This window comes from Salvelinus alpinus, chromosome 2 (assembly GCF_045679555.1).
Source record: "Salvelinus alpinus chromosome 2, SLU_Salpinus.1, whole genome shotgun sequence".
NCBI classification, from domain to species: Eukaryota; Metazoa; Chordata; class Actinopteri; order Salmoniformes; family Salmonidae; genus Salvelinus; species Salvelinus alpinus.
In genome coordinates, this window is record NC_092087.1 from 106286980 (window position 1) to 106310233 (window position 23254).

Sequence of the window (23254 nt, forward strand, 5' to 3'; positions counted from 1 at the left end):
ACACACACACACACACACCAACTCTTCATAGCTACCACCAGGATTAAAATATCAGATGGCCCTCTATCCCTTCTGTCTCTCCCTCTCTCTCCCTCAAACTATAAAGGGAATAGAGACCCTGGAGTACACTATAAAGGGAATAGGAGACACTGGAGTGCACTATAAAGGGAATAGGAGACACTGGAGTACACTATAAAGGGAATAGGAGACACTGGAGTACACTATAAAGGGAATAGGAGACACTGGAGTACACTATAAAGGGAATAGGAGACACTGGAGTACACTATAAAGGGAATAGGAGACACTGGAGTACACTATAAAGGGAATAGGAGACACTGGAGTACACTATAAAGGGAATAGGAGACACTGGAGTACACTATAAAGGGAATAGGAGACACTGGAGTACACTATAAAGGGAATAGGAGACACTGGAGTACACTATAAAGGGAATAGGAGACACTGGAGTACACTATAAAGGGAATAGGAGACACTGGAGTACACTATAAAGGGAATAGGAGACACTGGAGTACACTATAAAGGGAATAGGAGACACTGGAGTACACTATAAAGGGAATAGGAGACACTGGAGTGCACTATAAAGGGAATAGGAGACACTGGAGTGCACTATAAAGGGAATAGGAGACACTGGAGTACACTATAAAGGGAATAGGAGACACTGGAGTACACTATAAAGGGAATAGGAGACACTGGAGTACACTATAAAGGGAATAGGAGACACTGGAGTACACTATAAAGGGAAACGAAGAAGTACACTATAATGAGAAATACATAGAGTGATATAAAGAGCAATATATAGAGTGATAGTGATATATAGATTGATAGTGATATATAGAGTGGTAGTGATATATAGAGTGATATATAGTGATATATAGAGTGGTAGTGATATATAGAGTGATATATAGAGTGGTAGTGATATATAGAGTGATATATAGAGTGATATATAGAGTGATAGTGATATATAGAGTGATATATAGAGTGCTATATAGAGTGATAATGATATATAGAGTGATATATAGAGTTATAGTGATATATACAGTGATATATAGAGTGGTAGTGATATATAGAGTGGTAATGGTATATAGAGTGATATATAGAGTGATAGTGATATATAGAGTGATATATAGAGTGATATATAGAGTGATAGTGATATATAGAGTGATATATAGAGTGATATATAGAGTGGTAGTGATATATAGAGTGATATATAGAGTGATAGTGATATATATATTGATATATAGAGTGGTAGTGATATATAGAGTGATATATAGCGCGACAGTGCTATATAGAGTGATAGGGTGATATATAGAGTGATATATAGAGTGATATATAGAGTGATACATAGCAATAGTGATATATAGAGTGATATATAGAGTGACATATAGAGTGATACATATTGATAGTGGTAAACAGAGTGATATATAGAGTGATACATATTGATAGTGATACATATAGTGATATATAGAGTGATACATAGAGTGATATTGATATATAGAGTGCTATTGTGATATATAGAGTGATACATATTGAAAGTGATATATAGAGTGATATATAGAGTGATACATATTGAGAGTGATATATGGAGTGATATATAGAGTGATATATAGATTGATAGTGATATATAGAGTGATACATATACTGATAGTGATATATAGGGTGATATATAGATTGATAGAGATATATAGAGTGATATATATGTTGTTGGTGATGTATAGAGTGATATATAGAGTGGTAGTGATATATAGAGTGATATATAGAGTGATAGTGATATATATTTTGATATAGAGAGTGGTAGTGATATATAGAGTGATATATAGCGCGACAGTGCTATATAGAGTGATAGGGTGATATATAGAGTGATATATAGAGTGATATATAGAGTGATACATAGCGATAGTGATATATAGAGTGATATATAGAGTGACATATAGAGTGATACATATTGATAGTGGTAAACAGAGTGATATATAGAGTGATACATATTGATAGTGATACATATAGTGATATATAGAGTGATACATAGAGTGATATTGATATATAGAGTGCTATCGTGATATATAGAGTGATACATATTGAAAGTGATATATAGAGTGATATATAGAGTGATACATATTGAGAGTGATATATGGAGTGATATATAGAGTGATATATAGATTGATAGTGATATATAGAGTGATACATATATTGATAGTGATATATAGGGTGATATATAGATTGATAGAGATATATAGAGTGATATATATGTTGTTGGTGATGTATAGAGTGATATATAGATTGATAATAATATATAGAGTGATATATAGAGCAATATATAGAGCAATATATAGATTGATAGTGATATGTATAGTTATATATAGAGTGATGTATAGAGTGATATATAGATTGATAATGATATATAGAGTGATATATAGAGGGATGTATAGAGCAATATATAGATCGATAGTGATATATATAGTTATATATAGAGTGATACATAGATTGATTGTGATATATAGAGTTATACATAGAGTGAAATATATATTAATAGTAATATATAGAGTGATATAGAGTGAGATATGGAGTGATATATAGATTAATAGTGATATATAGAGTGATATATATAGTGATATATATAGTGATAGTGATATATATATAGTGATATATATAGTGCTAGTGATATATATAGTGATATATGGTTAAATATATAGTTTGGTAGTGATATGTAGCGTGGTATATAGAGTGGTATATAGATTGCTAGTGATCGATAGTGATATATAGATTGATAGGAATATATAGAGTGGTATATAGATTGATAGTGATATATAGAGTGATATATAGAGTGATATATAGTGATAGTGATATATAAAGTGATATATAGAGTGATATATAGAGTGATATATAGAGTGATAGTGATATATAGAGTGATATATAGAGTGATATATATAGTGATATATAGAGTGATATATAGAGTGCTAATTGAGTGATATTTGAGTGATAGTGACATGCATAGTGATATATAGGGTGACATATAGAGTGATATATAGTGATATATAGAGTGATATATATAGTGATGTATAGAGTGATATGGTGACATACAGAGTGATATGTGGAGTGATATTTGAGTGATAGTGATATATAGAGTGATATATAGAGTGATATATAGAGTGGTATATAGAGTGGTATATAGAGTGGTATATAGAGTGACATACGGAGTGATATATAGAGTGATAGAGTGATATATAGAGTGATATATATAGTGACATACGGAGTGATATATAGAGTGATATATAGAGTGATATATAGAGTGATATAGTGACATACGGAGTGATATGTGGAGTGATATTTGAGTGATAGTGACATACAGAGTGATATATAGAGTGATCGTGTGATATATAGAGTGATATATAGAGTGATATAGTGACATACGGAGTGATATGTGGAGTGATATGTGAGTGATAGTGACATACAGAGTGATATATAGAGTGATAGGGTGATATATAGAGTGATCGTTTGATATATAGAGTGATATATAGAGTGATATAGTGACATACGGAGTGATATGTGGAGTGATATGTGAGTGATAGTGACATACAGAGTGATATATAGAGTGATATAGTGACATACGGAGTGATATGTGGAGTGATATGTGAGTGATAGTGACATACAGAGTGATATATAGAGTGATAGTGTGATATATAGAGCCAGTGGGTTTGGTGACGAATATGAAGCGAGGGCATTATAAAACATGGAAAGAATATGGCACCACAACAAACCTGCCAAGAGAGGGCCGCCCACCAAAACTCACAGACCAGGCAAGGAGGGCATTAATCAGAGAGGCAACAAAGAGACCAAAGATAACCCTGAAGGAGCTGCAAAGCTCCACAGCGGAGATTGGATTATCTGTCCATAGGACCACTTTAAGCCGTACACTCCACAGCGCTGGGCTTTATGGAAGAGTTACCAGAAAAAAAGCCATTGCTTAAAAATAAAAATAAGCAAACACGTTTGGTGTTCACCAAAAGGCATGTGGGAGACTCCCCAAACATATGGAAGAAGGTACTCTGGTCAGATGAGACAAAAATGTAGCTTTTTGGCCATCATGGAAAATGCTATGTCTGGCGCAAACACCATTGTCCTGCTGGAAGGTGAACCTCCGTCCCAGTCTCAAATCTCTGGAAGACTGAAACATGTTTCCCTCAAGAATCTCCCTATATTTAGCCCCATCCATTATTCCTTCAATTCTGTCCAGTTTCCCAGTCCCTGCCAATGAAAAACATCCCCACAGCATGATGCTGCCACCACCTTGCTTCACTGTGGGGATGTTTTTCATTGGCAGGGACTGGGAAACTGGACAGAATTGAAGGAATAATGGATGGGGCTAAATATAGGGAGATTCTTGAGGGAAACATGTTTCAGTCTTCCAGAGATTTAAGACTGGGACGGAGGTTCACCTTCCAGCAGGACAATGACCCTAAGCATAATGCTAAAGCAACTCGAGTGGTTTAAGGGGAAACATTTACATGTCATGAAATGGCCTAGTCAAAGCCCAGACCCAGACCAGATTGATTGATTGATTGATTGATTGATTGATTGATTGATTGATTGATTGATTGATTGATTGAGTGATAGAGTGAGAGATTCATAAATAGATAGATAGATAGATAGATAGATAGATAGATAGATAGATAGATAGATAGATAGATAGATAGATAGATAGATAGATAGAGTGATAGAGTGATAGATAGATAGATAGATAGATAGATAGATAGATAGATAGATAGATAGATAGATAGATAGAGTGATAGAGTGATAGAGTGATAGAGTGATAGAGTGATAGAGTGATAGAGGTGTAGACCTACTCTTTAACATGTTTCCTACAGGGAACAGAGTTCCTCATGCATGTTCCAGTCAGGATGTCTACGTTGTCAACGACCACGAAGGGTTTCTCCTCCAGAGTCACGATAGACAGGTGGTTCTCATCAGCCTCCTCGTCTCCCCACGAGTTATACCTGCTCACAGACACATTATAATGCATTATAACAAGATACACCTGCTCAGACAGACATTATAATGCATTATAACAAGATACACCTGCTCAGACAGACATTATAATGCATTATAACAAGATACACCTGCTCAGACAGACATTATAATGCATTATAACAGTATATACCTGCTCAGACAGACATTATAATGCATCATAACAAGATATACCTGCTCAGACAGACATTATAATGCATTATAACAAGATACACCTGCTCAGACAGACATTATAATGCATTATAACAAGATATACCTGCTCAGACAGACATTATAATGCATTATAACAAGATACACCTGCTCAGACAGACATTATAATGCATTATAACAAGATATACCTGCTCAGACAGATATTATAATGCATTATAACGAGTTACGCCTGCTTACACAGAAAACCAGGGGGTTAAGGTTAGACTAGTGTCCTGTCCAGGGGGTTAGGGTTAGACTAGTGTCCTGTCCAGGGGGTTAGGGTTAGACTAGTGTCCTGTCCAGGGGGTTAGGGTTCGACAAGTGTCCTGTCCAGGGGGTTAGGGTTAGACTAGTGTCCTGTCCAGAGGGTTAGGGTTAGACTAGTGTCCTGTACACAGGGTTAGGGTTCAACTAGTGTCCTGTCCGGGGGGTTAGGGTTAGACTAGTGTCCTGTCCAGGGGGTTAGGGTTAGACTAGTGTCCTGTCCGGGGGGTTAGGGTTCGACAAGTGTCCTGTCCGTGGGGTTAGGGTTCGACTAGTGTCCTGTCCGGGGGGTTAGGGTTAGACTAGTGTCCTGTCCAGGGGGTTAAGGTTAGACTAGTGTCCTGTCCGGGGGGTTAGGGTTCGACAAGTGTCCTGTCCGTGGGGTTAGGGTTCGACTAGTGTCCTGTCCGGGGGGTTAGGGTTAGACTAGTGTCCTGTCCAAGGGGTTAGGGTTAGACTAGTGTCCTGTACACGGGGTTAGGGTTCGACTAGTGTCCTGTCCAGGGGGTTAGGGTTCGACTAGTGTCCTGTCCGGAGCTTAGGGTTCGACTAGTGTCCTGTCCGGAGCTTAGGGTTCGACTAGTGTCCTGTCCATGGGGTTAGGGTTAGACTAGTGTCCTGTCCAGGTGGTTAGGGTTCGACTAGTGTCCTGTCCAGGGGGTTAGGGTTAGACTAGTGTCCTGTACACAGGGTTAGGGTTAGACTAGTGTCCTGTACACGGGGTTAGGGTTCAAATAGTGTCCTGTCCCGGGGGTTAGGGTTAGACTAGTGTCCTGTCCAGGGGGTTAGGGTTAGACTAGTGTCCTGTACACGGGGTTAGGGTTCGACTAGTGTCCTGTACACGGAGTTAGGGTTCGACTAGTGTCCTGTACACGGGGTTAGGGTTAGACTAGTGTCCTGTACACGGGGTTAGGGTTCAAATAGTGTCCTGTCCCGGGGGTTAGGGTTAGACTAGTGTCCTGTCCAGGGGGTTAGGGTTAGACTAGTGTCCTGTACACGGGGTTAGGGTTCGACTAGTGTCCTGTACACGGGGTTAGGGTTCGACTAGTGTCCTGTACACGGGGTTAGGGTTCGACTAGTGTCCTGTCCAGGGGGTTAGGGTTCGACTAGTGTCCTGGCCAGGGGGTTAGGGTTAGACTAGTGTCCTGTACACGGGGTTAGGGTTCGACTAGTGTCCTGTACACGGGGTTAGGGTTCGACTAGTGCCCTGTACACGGGGTTAGGGTTCGACTAGTGTCCTGTCCGGGGCTTAGGGTTAGACTAGTGTCCTGTCCGGGGCTTAGGGTTAGACTAGTGTCCTGTCCGGGGCTTAGTGTCCTGTACACGGGGTTAGGGTTAGACTAGTGTTTTGTCCAGGGGGTTAGGGTTAGACAAGCGCGTAACTAGATGTAACTACGTCATATAAACAGGCTACTGACTAACTTTATATTACATGTAACTTTGTCATATAAACAATGTAAATATATTTAAAAATAGTTCTACCTGGGCCATACCGGGAACATCAGAGAAAGGGTCCCATTCTCCCAACGACCCATCTGGAGAGAGTGAGAGAAATAGAGAGTGAGAGAAATAGAGAGTGAGAGAAATAGAGAGAGAGAGAGAAATAGAGAGAGAGAGAGTGTAATGTTTATTGTTAATTTGTATTGTTTATTTCACTTTTGTATAATATCTACCTCACTTGCTTTGGCAATGTTAACACATGTTTCCCATGCCAATAAAGCCCCTTGAATTGAATTGAATTGAATTGAATTGAGAGAGAGAGAGAGAGAGAGAGAGAGAGAGAGAGAGAGAGAGAGAGAGAGAGAGAGAGAGAGAGAGAGAGAGAGAGAGACACAGAGAGAGAGAGAGAGACACAGACAGACAGACAGACAGACAGACAGACAGACAGACAGACAGACAGACAGACAGACAGACAGACAGACAGACAGACAGACAGACAGACAGACAGACAGACAGACAGACAGACAGACAGACAGACAGACAGACAGACAGACAGACAGACAGACAGACAAAGAGAGAGACAAAGAGAGAGAGGGGAGGGTGAGAGAATCACATTGTTTCTACCAGCTGGACAGATATACAGAGAGTAGATATCAACAGTATGTTATTACCAGCTGGACAGATATACAGAGAGTAGATATCAACAGTATGTTTCTACCAGCTGGACAGATATACAGAGAGTAGATATCAACAGTATGTTTCTACCAGCTGGACAGATATACAGAGAGTAGATATCAACAGTATGTTTCTACCAGCTGGACAGATATACAGAGAGTAGATAACAACAGTATGTTTCTACCAGCTGGACAGATATACAGAGAGTAGATATCAACAGTATGTTATTACCAGCTGGACAGATATACAGAGAGTAGATATCAACAGTATGTTTCTACCAGCAGGACAGATATACAGAGAGTAGATATCAACAGTATGTTTCTACCAGCAGGACAGATATACAGAGAGTAGATATCAACAGTATGTCAGGTTGGCTCCACACAGGGTGGGCCTGTCAGGTTGGCTCCACACTGGGCACTCTCCTACAGTTTAATTGTACCTGGTCCCTGTCAAACACATTACATTAAACAGTTAAACAAATACTGATAAAAACATTGTTACCTTCTCCCATGTCCTATTTGGATGAAGGACAATGACGGACAGTTTGGGGTTGGCTTGGTAACCGTCTACGGTGAAGGACAGGTCACGCTCCTCGTAGGTCACGTGCATCATGTCCCTGAAACACATCATTCATCACAATAATCATCACCATCATCATCACCACCATCACCATCATCATCATCATCACCAGTATCATCATCACCATCATCATCATCATCACTATCATCATCATCATCATCACCACTATCATCATCATCATCATCATCATCATCACCACTATCATCATCATCATCACCATTATCATCATCATCATCACCACTATCATCATCATCATTATCACCACTATCATCATCATCATTATCACCACTATCATCATCATCATCATCACCACTATCATCATCATCATCATCATCACCACTATCATCATCATCATCATCATCACCACTATCATCAACATCATAAATGCCTGAAACAAACATCATAGGTGCACCTCATTGTGCCAAACCCAACTATTAGAGTGTTCCAGCCATTCTTCCAGTTTCCCCAGCCACATCATGGAGATATTCTACAACTGACTGATTCAACTAATGAAGGGTTTTGATGAATAGTAGACAAACTGAATCAGGTATGTTAGTTCTGGAATACATCCCATAGTGGAATGGATGGGGGTCCTCAAGGAGTGGTTTGGGATACAACTATAAGGGGAATGGGTGGGAGTCCTCAAGGAGTGGTTTGGGATACAACTATAAGGGGAATGGGTGGGAGTCCTCAAGGAGTGGTTTGGGATACAACTATAAGGGGAATGAATGGGGGTCCTCAAGGAGTGGTTTGGGAAACAACTATAAGGGGAATGGATGGGGGTCCTCAAGGAGTGGTTTGGGATACAACTATAAGGGGAATGGGTGGGAGTCCTCAAGGAGTGGTTTGGGATACAACTATAAGGGGAATGGATGGGGGTCCTCAGGGAGTGATTTGGGAAACAACTATAAGAGGAATGGATGGGGGTCCTCAAGGAGTGGTTTGGGATACAACTATAAGGGGAATGGATGGGGGTCCTCAAGGAGTGGTTTGGGAAACAACTATAAGGGGAATGGGTGGGATTCCTCAACGAGTTGTTTGGGAAACACGGTTGAAGCAGCTCCCTGTCTCTCTAAACTAGAGCTGTTCAATGTCGGTCCTGAACGGACGAAATACTTCTGGTTTTCATCCTTTCCTTCTAATTAGGAACTGATTAAGACATGGGACACCAGGTGAGTGTAATTAACTACCAGGTAGAAACAAAAGTGTTTCAGCCCTCCAGGACTGTTACAGAGAAAGAGAGAGAGAAAGAGAGAAAGAGAGAGAGAAAGAGAGAGAAAGAGAGAGACAGAGCGAGAGAGAGAAACAGAGACAGAGAGAGAGAGAGAGAGAGAGAGAGAGAGAGAGAGAGAGAGAGAGAGAGAGAGAGAGAGAGAGAGAGAGAGAGAGAGAGAGGAAGAGGAAGAGGAAGAGGAGTTGAATGTGTGTGTGAGGGGGAGGCAGTGTCAGAGGCCAAACTGCTCTCTGGGAAAAACAAACACTGCATTGATTTCTCTCTAAAGATACACACGCCTGGAGGACATACACACACACACACACACACACACACACACACACACACACACACACACACACACACACACACACACACACACACACACACACACACACACACACACACACACACACATGAATGCACTAATACCCACACAGAGAGGTCTGCCCTCGACACTAATCACTATTCAATTCACTGTACAGAATTTAACATACTGTAGCTGTAGTTTGACTGTAGAGTAATGTATTAAAACTGTCTACAACATAGTTCTACAGTAATATAGTTAAACTGTCTACAACATAGTTCTACAGTAATATAGTTAAACTGTCTACAACATAGTTCTACAGTAATATAGTTAAACTGTCTACAACATAGTTCTACAGTAATTTAGATAAACTGTCTACAACATAGTTCTACAGTAATATAGTTAAACTGTCTACAACATAGTTCTACAGTAATATAGTTAAACTGTCTACAACATAGTTCTACAGTAATATAGTTAAACTGTCTACAACATAGTTCTACAGTAATATAGTTAAACTGTCTACAACATAGTTCTACAGTAATATAGTTAAACTGTCTACAACATAGTTCTACAGTAATATAGTTAAACTGTCTACAACATAGTTCTACAGTAATATAGTTAAACTGTCTACAACATAGTTCTACAGTAATTTAGATAAACTGTCTACAACATAGTTCTACAGTAATATATTAAACTCTCTACAACATATTTCTACAGTAATGTATTAAAACGGTCTACAACATAGTTCTACAGTAATATATTAAACTGTTTACAACATATTTCTACAGTAATGTATGAAAACTGTTTACAACATAGTTCTACAGTAATATATTAAACTGTCTACAACATAGTTCTACAGTAATATATTAAACTGTCTACAACATAGTTCTACAGTAATATATTAAACTGTCTACAACATAGTTCTACAGTAATATATTAAACTGTCTACAACATAGTTCTACAGTAATATATTAAACTGTCTACAACATAGTTCTACAGTAATATAGTTAAACTGTCTACCACATAGTTCTACAGTAATATATTAAACTGTCTACAACATAGTTCTACAGTAATATATTAAACTGTCTACAACATAGTTCTACAGTAATATATTAAAACAGTCTACCCAACGCAATTGTTCTACAGTACAAGTCAAAGGTTTGAACACACGCATTCAAAGGTTTTTCTTAAATTTTTCTATTTTCTACATTGTAGAATAATAGTGAAGACATCAAAACTATGAAACAACACATATGGAATAATGTAGTAAACAAAAAGTGTTAAATAAATCAAAATAATTTTATATTTGAGATTCGACCAAGTAGCCACCCTTTGCCTTGATGACAGCTTTGGACACTCTTGGCATTCTCTCAACCAGCTTCATGAGGTAGTCACCTGGAATACATTTCAATGGTGTGCCTTGTTAAAAGTAAATGGATGGAATTTTATTCCTTCTGAATGAGTTTGAGCCAATCTCTTGTGTTGTGACAAGGTAGGGGTGGTATACAGAAGATAGCCCTATTTGGTAAAAGACCAAGTCCATATTAATGCAAGAACAGCTCAAATAAGCAAAGAGAAACTACAGTCCATCATTACTTTAAGACATAAATGTCAGTCAATACGTAAAATTCTTCAAAAGTTTCTTCAAGTGCAGTTGCAAAAACCATCAAGCACTATGATGAAACTGGCTCTCATGAGGACTGCCACAGGAAAGGAAGACCCAAAGTTACCTCTGCTGCAGAGGATACATTTATTAGAGTTACCAGCCTCAGAAATTGCAGCCCAAATAAATGCTTCACAGAGTTCAAGTAACAGACACATCTCAACATCAACTGTTCAGAAGAGACTGCGTGAATCAGGCCTTAATGGTCGAATTGCTGCAAAGAAACCACTACTAAACGACACCAATAATAAGAAGAGACTTGCTTGGGCCAAGAAACACGAGCAATGTACATTAGACCGGTGGAAATCTGTCCTTTAGTCTTTAGTCTAAATTTTAGATTTTTGATAACAACCGCCGTGTCTTTTTGAGACGCAGAGTAGGTGAATGGATGATCTCCGCATGTGTGGTTCCCACCGTGAAACGTGGAGGAGGAGGTGTGATGGTGTGTTTTGTTTTTATTGGTGACACTGTCTGTGATTTATTTAGAATTCAAGGCACACTTAACAGCATTCTGCAGCGGTACGCCATCCCATCTGGTTTGCGCTTAGGTTTGACTATGATTTGTTTTTCAACAGAACAATGACCCAACTCACCTCCAGGCTGTATAAGGGCGATTTGACCAATAAGTACAGTGATGGAGTGCTTCAACAGATGACCTGGCCTCCACAATCACCCAACCTCAACCCAATAGAGATGGTTTAGGTTGAGTTGGACCGTAGAGTGAAGGAAAAGCAGCCCAATAAGTGCTCAGCATATGTGGGAACTCCTTCAAGACTGTTGGAAAAGCATTCCAGGTGAAGCTGGTTGAGAGAATGCCAAGGGTGTGCAAAGCTGTCATCAAGGCAAAGAGGTGGCTACTTTGAAGAATCTAAAATATACACTGGGGGTGAAAAGGGTCCATATCAGTGGATATCTTTACATGAAATATTTGATATTGTAAAGAATACAGACCATGTCCAATGCATATTTGGAGTTTTGTGGATTTGCACCATATCCTGACATTCTGAATCCAGATGTGTCTGTTAGACATATATAAGAATAGTGCGATTACTCTGAATTATCTCACATGGACATTTCCTATGGCCGGATATGGACTCATTCAATATTCTGAGATATGTGACATTCTATTTTCTCTCTTCATGTTGACCAATACTGACTGTATACATGACATATGTGTTTTTTCAGTCCATTCCAGATACCAAGCTATATTGATTCCAGATATCAAGCTATATTGATTCCAGATATCAGGCTATATTGATTCCAGACATCAAGCTATATTGATTCCAGATATCAAGCTATATTGATTCCAGATATCAGGCTATATTGATTCCAGACATCAAGCTATATTGATTCCAGATATCAAGCTATATTGATTCCAGATATCAGGCTATATTGATTCCAGATATCAGGCTATATTGATTCCAGACATCAAGCTATATTGATTCCAGAGACCAAGCTATATTGATTCCAGATATCAGGCTATATTGATTCCAGATATCAGGCTATATTGATTCCAGACAACAAGCTATATTGATTCCAGAGACCAAGCTATATTGATTCCAGATATCAGGCTATATTGATTCCAGATATCAGGCTATATTGATTCCAGATATCAGGCTATATTGATTCCAGACATCAAGCTATATTGATTCCAGATATCAAGCTATATTGATTCCAGATATCAGGCTATATTGATTCCAGATATCAGGCTATATTGATACCAGATATCAGGCTATATTGATTCCAGATATCAAGCTATATTGATTCCAGATATCAAGCTATATTGATTCCAGATATCAAGCTATATTGATTCCAGATACCAAGCTATATTGATTCCAGATATCAAGCTATATTGATTCCAGATATCAAGCTATATTGATTCCAGATACCAAGCTATATTGATTCCAGATATCAGGCTATATTGATTCCAGATATCAGGCTATATTGATTCCAGATACCAAGCTATATTGATTCCAGATATCAGGCTATATTGATTCCAGATATCAGGCTATATTGATACCAGATATCAGGCTATATTGATTCCAGATATCAAGCTATATTGATTCCAGATATCAAGCTATATTGATTCCAGATATCAGGCTATATTGATTCCAGATATCAAGCTATATTGATTCCAGATATCAGGCTATATTGATTCCAGATATCAGGCTATATTGATTCCAGATACCAAGCTATATTGATTCCAGATATCAAGCTATATTGATTCCAGATATCAGGCTATATTGATTCCAGATATCAGGCTATATTGATTCCAGATATCAAGCTATATTGATTCCAGATATCAGGCTATATTGATTCCAGATATCAAGCTATATTGATTCCAGATACCAAGCTATATTGATTCCAGATATCAGGCTATATTGATTCCAGATATCAGGCTATATTGATTCCAGATATCAAGCTATATTGATTCCAGATATCAGGCTATATTGATTCCAGATATCAAGCTATATTGATTCCAGATATCAAGCTATATTGATTCCAGATATCAGGCTCTATTGATTCCAGATATCAAGCTATATTGATTCCAGATATCAGGCTATATTGATTCCAGATATCAGGCTATATTGATTCCAGATATCAAGCTATATTGATTCCAGATATCAAGCTATATTGATTCCAGATATCAGGCTATATTGATTCCAGAAACCAAGCTATATTGATTCCAGATATCAAGCTATATTGATTCCAGATATCAGGCTATATTGATTCCAGATATCAAGCTATATTGATTCCAGATATCAGGCTATATTGATTCCAGATACCAAGCTATATTGATTCCAGATATCAAGCTATATTGATTCCAGATACCAAGCTATATTGATTCCAGATATCAAGCTATATTGATTCCAGATATCAAGCTATATTGATTCCAGATATCAGGCTATATTGATTCCAGATATCAAGCTATATTGATTCCAGATATCAGGCTATATTGATTCCAGATACCAAGCTATATTGATTCCAGATATCAAGCTATATTGATTCCAGATTCTGTTGGCTGAGATCCATATCCGGATGCTGATGTGCTGAAAATAAGGAGGATTTCTGATGCATTTCTGAGTTTTCAGCAGATGCTCAATCATTTGACAAATATAAAATCCATATTTTTCTTTCATGCACAAATCATGTTGGATATTGGTATGTGTCGCGAACGTTGTGGTTAGAATCGGCACAGAAATGCAGCGTGGTTTGGGTTCATCATCTTTTATCACGAGAACCGACACAAAAACAATAAAGAAACAAACGTGCAGCTTTGCTCAAAGGCAACAATACAAAAACAAGATCCCACAAAAAAACAGTGGGGAAATGGCTGCCTAAATATGATCCCCAATCAGAGACAACGATAAACAGCTGCCTCTGATTGGGAACCATACCAGGCCAACATAGAAAATATGAACCTAGATAGGAACACCCCCCCCTAGTCACACCCCAACCTAACCAAAATTGAGAATAACAAGGCTCTCCTTGGTCAGGGCGTGACAGTATGGCCGGATATTGACTCATTAGATGTCCTGAGATCGGCCTATGAGGACATCTTATGTTCTCCATATGATGACAAATACAGACAGTAGGCCTACATAGTATATTTTCTCAGCACATATAATGCTTATGATCTTGACTGAGGTCCATATCAGGATCTTGATATGCTAAATAAGAAACAATTTCTGAAGACTTATTTGAGTTTTAAGGACATGCTCAACAATTTGACAAACAATAAATCCATATCATTCTTTCAGACACTAGCTAAATGTTCTGTATTTCATCTGCATAAAGGCACAGGCAAACCGCAAGTTAAAAGCACTGTAACTGGTAGCCTAGCAACAAGAATCACCTCTTTTCTGTTGTGGAGTTTCAACTGTCATTTTTTTTATTTGGTTGTGTGGGTAAATGGTGTGCGGTCGAACTGACAACTGGAGAAACAAAGAAGTGAGAAGCTGTTCAGAAAATACCTCAAAGAAGTGAACGCTAAAGTGAGTAGCTAATTTGATGTTTTATTAATTTTCGTAACTAGACTCTAGAACGTTAGCTCATTTGGCCAGCCCAGTCCAGCCTCTCTCAGCCTATTGCGGACAGTCTGAGCACTGATGGAGGGATTGTGCGTTCCTGGTGTAACTCGGGCACTTGTTGTTGCCACCCTGTACCTGTCCCGCAGGTGTGATGTTCGGATGTACCGATCCTGTGCAGGTGTTGTTACACGTGGTCTGCCACTGCGAGGACGATCAGCTGTCCGTCTTGTCTCCCTGTAGCGCTGTCTTAAGCGTCTCACAGTAAGGACATTGCAATTTATTGCCTTGGCCACATCTGCAGTCCTCATGCCTCCTTGCAGCATGCCTAAGGCATGTTCACAAAGATGAGCAGGGACCCTGGGCATCTTTCTTTTGGTGTTTTTCAGAGTCAGTAGAAAGGCCAATTTAGTGTCCTAAGTTTTCATAACTGTGACCTTAATTGCCTACCGTCTGTAAGCTGTTAGTGTCTTAACGACCGTTCCACAGGTGCATGTACATTAATTGCTAATGACTCATTGAACAAGCATGGGAAACAGTGTTTAATAAACCCTTTACAATAAAGATCTGTGAAGTTATTTGGATTTTTACGAATTATCTTTTGAAAGACAGGGTCCTGAAAAAGGGATTTTTCTTTTGTTGCTGAGTTTATGTATCTGTATCTAACTTTTTCCAGTTAGGAAGAGAAGCTACATTGTGGTTATGAAAGGACCATATTTTCTTGCAATATCGACACAATTTTGATCAATTGTTTATGCATTGACAGTTTGGAGAGGATCACAGACCAACTATACCACCACGTTGGGTCTGGACTGTTTGGAGAGGATCACAGACCAACTCTACCACCATGATGGGTCAGGACTGTTTGGAGAGGATCACAGACCAACTCTACCACCACGTTGGGTCAGGACTGTTTGGAGAGGATCACAGACCAACTCTGGACTGGACCACTGCCTCCATCATCCATAACAAACAGGACTGGACCACTGCCTGCATCATCCATAACAAACAGGACTGGACCACTGCCTCCATCATCCATAACAAACAGGACTGGACCACTGACTCCATCATCCATAACAAACAGGACTGGGCCACTGACTCCATCATCCATAACAAACAGGACTGGACCACTGCCTCCATCATCCATAACAAACAGGACTGGGCCACTGCCTCCATCATCCATAACAAACAGGACTGGACCACTGACTCCATCATCCATAACAAACAGGACTGGACCACTGACTCCATCATCCATAACAAACAGGACTGGGCCACTGACTCCATCATCCATAACAAACAGGACTGGACCACTGACTCCATCATCCATAACAAACAGGACTGGACCACTGACTCCATCATCCATAACAAACAGGACTGGACCACTGCCTCCATCATCCATAACAAACAGGACTGGACCACTGACTCCATCATCCATAACAAACAGGACTGGACCACTGACTCCATCATCCATAACAAACAGGACTGGACCACTGACTCCATCATCCATAACAAACAGGACTGGACCACTGCCTCCATCATCCATAACAAACAGGACTGGACCACTGCCTCCATCATCCATAACAAACAGGACTGGGCCACTGCCTCCATCATCCATAACAAACAGGACTGGACCACTGCCTCCATCATCCATAACAAACAGGACTGGGACACTGACTCCATCATCCATAACAAACAGGACTGGACCACTGACTCCATCATCCATAACAAACAGGACTGGACCACTGCCTCCATCATCCATAACAAACAGGACTGGACCACTGCCTCCATCATCCATAACAAACAGGACTGGACCACTGACTCCATCATCCATAACAAACAGGACTGGGCCACTGACTCCATCATCCATAACAAACAGGACTGGACCACTGCCTCCATCATCCATAACAAACAGGACTGGGCCACTGCCTCCATCATCCATAACAAACAGGACTGGACCACTGACTCCATCATCCATAACAAACAGGACTGGGCCACTGCCTCCATCATCCATAACAAACAGGACTGGACCACTGCCTCCATCATCCATAACAAACAGGACTGGGCCACTGCCTCCATCATCCATAACAAACAGGACTGGACCACTGCCTCCATCATCCATAACAAACAGGACTGGGACACTGACTCCATCATCCATAACAAACAGGACTGGACCACTGCCTCCATCATCCATAACAAACAGGACTGGACCACTGCCTCCATCATCCATAACAAACAGGACTGGACCACTGCCTCCATCATCCATAACAAACAGGACTGGGCCACTGACTCCATCATCCATAACAAACAGGACTGGGCCACTGCCTCCATCATCCATAACAAACAGGACTGGACCACTGCCTCCATCATCCATAACAAACAGGACTGGACCACTGACTCCATCATCCATAACAAACAGGACTGGACCACTGACTCCATCATCCATAACAAACAGGACTGGACCACTGACTCCATCATCCATAACAAACAGGACTGGACCACTGCCTCCATCATCCATAACAAACAGGACTGGGCCACTGCCTCCATCATCCATAACAAACAGGACTGGACCACTGACTCCATCATCCATAACAAACAGGACTGGACCACTGCCTCCATCATCCATAACAAACAGGACTGGGCCACTGCCTCCATCATCCATAACAAACAGGACTGGACCACTGCCTCCATCATCCATAACAAACAGGACTGGACCACTGACTCCATCATCCATAACAAACAGGACTGGACCACTGCCTCCATCATCCATAACAAACAGGACTGGGCCACTGCCTCCATCATCCATAACAAACAGGACTGGGCCACTGCCTCCATCATCCATAACAAACAGGACTGGACCACTGACTCCATCATCCATAACAAACAGGACTGGACCACTGCCTCCATCATCCATAACAAACAGGACTGGGCCACTGCCTCCATCATCCATAACAAACAGGACTGGACCACTGACTCCATCATCCATAACAAACAGGACTGGACCACTGCCTCCATCATCCATAACAAACAGGACTGGGCCACTGCCTCCATCATCCATAACAAACAGGACTGGACCACTGCCTCCATCATCCATAACAAACAGGACTGGACCACTGCCTCCATCATCCATAACAAACAGGACTGGGCCACTGCCTCCATCATCCATAACAAACAGGACTGGACCACTGCCTCCATCATCCATAACAAACAGGACTGGACCACTGCCTCCATCATCCATAACAAACAGGACTGGACCACTGCCTCCATCATCCATAACAAACAGGACTGGACCACTGACTCCATCATCCATAACAAACAGGACTGGACCACTGACTCCATCATCCATAACAAACAGGACTGGACCACTGACTCCATCATCCATAACAAACAGGACTGGGCCACTGCCTCCATCATCCATAACAAACAGGACTGGACCACTGACTCCATCATCCATAACAAACAGGACTGGACCACTGCCTCCATCATCCATAACAAACAGGACTGGACCACTGCCTCCATCATCCATAACAAACAGGACTGGACCACTGCCTCCATCATCCATAACAAACAGGACTGGACCACTGCCTCCATCATCCATAACAAACAGGACTGGACCACTGACTCCATCATCCATAACAAACAGGACTGGACCACTGACTCCATCATCCATAACAAACAGGACTGGACCACTGCCTCCATCATCCATAACAAACAGGACTGGACCACTGCCTCCATCATCCATAACAAACAGGACTGGGCCACTGACTCCATCATCCATAACAAACAGGACTGGACCACTGCCTCCATCATCCATAACAAACAGGACTGGGCCACTGCCTCCATCATCCATAACAAACAGGACTGGACCACTGACTCCATCATCCATAACAAACAGGACTGGACCACTGCCTCCATCATCCATAACAAACAGGACTGGGCCACTGCCTCCATCATCCATAACAAACAGGACTGGACCACTGACTCCATCATCCATAACAAACAGGACTGGACCACTGACTCCATCATCCATAACAAACAGGACTGGACCACTGACTCCATCATCCATAACAAACAGGACTGGACCACTGCCTCCATCATCCATAACAAACAGGACTGGACCACTGACTCCATCATCCATAACAAACAGGACTGGACCACTGCCTCCATCATCCATAACAAACAGGACTGGACCACTGACTCCATCATCCATAACAAACAGGACTGGACCACTGCCTCCATCATCCATAACAAACAGGACTGGACCACTGCCTCCATCATCCATAACAAACAGGACTGGGCCACTGCCTCCATCATCCATAACAAACAGGACTGGACCACTGCCTCCATCATCCATAACAAACAGGACTGGACCACTGCCTCCATCATCCATAACAAACAGGACTGGGCCACTGACTCCATCATCCATAACAAACAGGACTGGACCACTGACTCCATCATCCATAACAAACAGGACTGGACCACTGCCTCCATCATCCATAACAAACAGGACTGGACCACTGCCTCCATCATCCATAACAAACAGGACTGGACCACTGACTCCATCATCCATAACAAACAGGACTGGGCCACTGCCTCCATCATCCATAACAAACAGGACTGGGCCACTGCCTCCATCATCCATAACAAACAGGACTGGGCCACTGCCTCCATCATCCATAACAAACAGGACTGGGACACTGCCTCCATCATCCATAACAAACAGGACTGGACCACTGCCTCCATCATCCATAACAAACAGGACTGGGCCACTGCCTCCATCATCCATAACAAACAGGACTGGGCCACTGCCTCCATCATCCATAACAAACAGGACTGGACCACTGCCTCCATCATCCATAACAAACAGGACTGGACCACTGCCTCCATCATCCATAACAAACAGGACTGGGCCACTGCCTCCATCATCCATAACAAACAGGACTGGACCACTGACTCCATCATCCATAACAAACAGGACTGGACCACTGCCTCCATCATCCATAACAAACAGGACTGGACCACTGCCTCCATCATCCATAACAAACAGGACTGGGCCACTGCCTCCATCATCCATAACAAACAGGACTGGGCCACTGCCTCCATCATCCATAACAAACAGGACTGGACCACTGCCTCCATCATCCATAACAAACAGGACTGGACCACTGCCTCCATCATCCATAACAAACAGGACTGGACCACTGCCTCCATCATCCATAACAAACAGGACTGGACCACTGCCTCCATCATCCATAACAAACAGGACTGGACCACTGACTCCATCATCCATAACAAACAGGACTGGGCCACTGCCTCCATCATCCATAACAAACAGGACTGGACCACTGCCTCCATCATCCATAACAAACAGGACTGGACCACTGCCTCCATCATCCATAACAAACAGGACTGGACCACTGCCTCCATCATCCATAACAAACAGGACTGGACCACTGACTCCATCATCCATAACAAACAGGACTGGGCCACTGCCTCCATCATCCATAACAAACAGGACTGGACCACTGCCTCCATCATCCATAACAAACAGGACTGGACCACTGCCTCCATCATCCATAACAAACAGGACTGGGCCACTGCCTCCATCATCCATAACAAACAGGACTGGACCACTGCCTCCATCATCCATAACAAACAGGACTGGGCCACTGACTCCATCATCCATAACAAACAGGACTGGACCACTGCCTCCATCATCCATAACAAACAGGACTGGACCACTGCCTCCATCATCCATAACAAACAGGACTGGACCACTGACTCCATCATCCATAACAAACAGGACTGGGCCACTGCCTCCATCATCCATAACAAACAGGACTGGACCACTGCCTCCATCATCCATAACAAACAGGACTGGACCACTGACTCCATCATCCATAACAAACAGGACTGGACCACTGCCTCCATCATCCATAACAAACAGGACTGGGCCACTGCCTCCATCATCCATAACAAACAGGACTGGACCACTGCCTCCATCATCCATAACAAACAGGACTGGGCCACTGACTCCATCATCCATAACAAACAGGACTGGACCACTGACTCCATCATCCATAACAAACAGGACTGGACCACTGCCTCCATCATCCATAACAAACAGGACTGGGCCACTGCCTCCATCATCCATAACAAACAGGACTGGGCCACTGCCTCCATCATCCATAACAAACAGGACTGGACCACTGCCTCCATCATCCATAACAAACAGGACTGGGCCACTGACTCCATCATCCATAACAAACAGGACTGGACCACTGCCTCCATCATCCATAACAAACAGGACTGGGCCACTGCCTCCATCATCCATAACAAACAGGACTGGACCACTGCCTCCATCATCCATAACAAACAGGACTGGACCACTGCCTCCATCATCCATAACAAACAGGACTGGACCACTGCCTCCATCATCCATAACAAACAGGACTGGGCCACTGACTCCATCATCCATAACAAACAGGACTGGACCACTGACTCCATCATCCATAACAAACAGGACTGGGCCACTGCCTCCATCATCCATAACAAACAGGACTGGACCACTGCCTCCATCATCCATAACAAACAGGACTGGACCACTGCCTCCATCATCCATAACAAACAGGACTGGGCCACTGCCTCCATCATCCATAACAAACAGGACTGGACCACTGCCTCCATCATCCATAACAAACAGGACTGGGCCACTGCCTCCATCATCCATAACAAACAGGACTGGACCACTGACTCCATCATCCATAACAAACAGGACTGGGCCACTGACTCCATCATCCATAACAAACAGGACTGGACCACTGCCTCCATCATCCATAACAAACAGGACTGGGCCACTGCCTCCATCATCCATAACAAACAGGACTGGACCACTGACTCCATCATCCATAACAAACAGGACTGGGCCACTGCCTCCATCATCCATAACAAACAGGACTGGACCACTGCCTCCATCATCCATAACAAACAGGACTGGGCCACTGCCTCCATCATCCATAACAAACAGGACTGGACCACTGCCTCCATCATCCATAACAAACAGGACTGGACCACTGCCTCCATCATCCATAACAAACAGGACTGGACCACTGACTCCATCATCCATAACAAACAGGACTGGACCACTGCCTCCATCATCCATAACAAACAGGACTGGACCACTGACTCCATCATCCATAACAAACAGGACTGGACCACTGCCTCCATCATCCATAACAAACAGGACTGGACCACTGCCTCCATCATCCATAACAAACAGGACTGGGACCACTGACTCCATCATCCATAACAAACAGGACTGGGCCACTGCCTCCATCATCCATAACAAACAGGACTGGGCCACTGCCTCCGTCATACATAACAAACAGGACTGGACCACTGACTCCATCATCCATAACAAACAGGACTGGGCCACTGCCTCCATCATCCATAACAAACAGGACTGGACCACTGCCTCCATCATCCATAACAAACAGGACTGGACCACTGCCTCCATCATCCATAACAAACAGGACTGGACCACTGCCTCCATCATCCATAACAAACAGGACTGGACCACTGCCTCCATCATCCATAACAAACAGGACTGGACCACTGCCTCCATCATCCATAACAAACAGGACTGGGCCACTGCCTCCATCATCCATAACAAACAGGACTGGACCACTGCCTCCATCATCCATAACAAACAGGACTGGGCCACTGCCTCCATCATCCATAACAAACAGGACTGGACCACTGACTCCATCATCCATAACAAACAGGACTGGGCCACTGACTCCATCATCCATAACAAACAGGACTGGGCCACTGACTCCATCATCCATAACAAACAGGACTGG

At 42.1% G+C, this 23254-nt stretch overlaps 1 protein-coding gene across 1 annotated transcript in view; it reads right to left on the bottom strand.

Moving 5' to 3' along the window:
• LOC139568420 (glutamate receptor ionotropic, NMDA 2A-like) overlaps positions 1-23254 on the bottom strand; it is a 206020-nt gene that overhangs the window by 47512 nt on the left and 135254 nt on the right. The window contains exons 8-10 of the mRNA XM_071390226.1: positions 8107-8221; positions 6973-7025; positions 4857-5006 (exon numbers count right to left, since the gene is read on the bottom strand). Coding sequence (XP_071246327.1) covers positions 4857-5006; positions 6973-7025; positions 8107-8221 — 318 coding nt within the window. The remainder of the gene's footprint in view (positions 1-4856; positions 5007-6972; positions 7026-8106; positions 8222-23254) is intronic.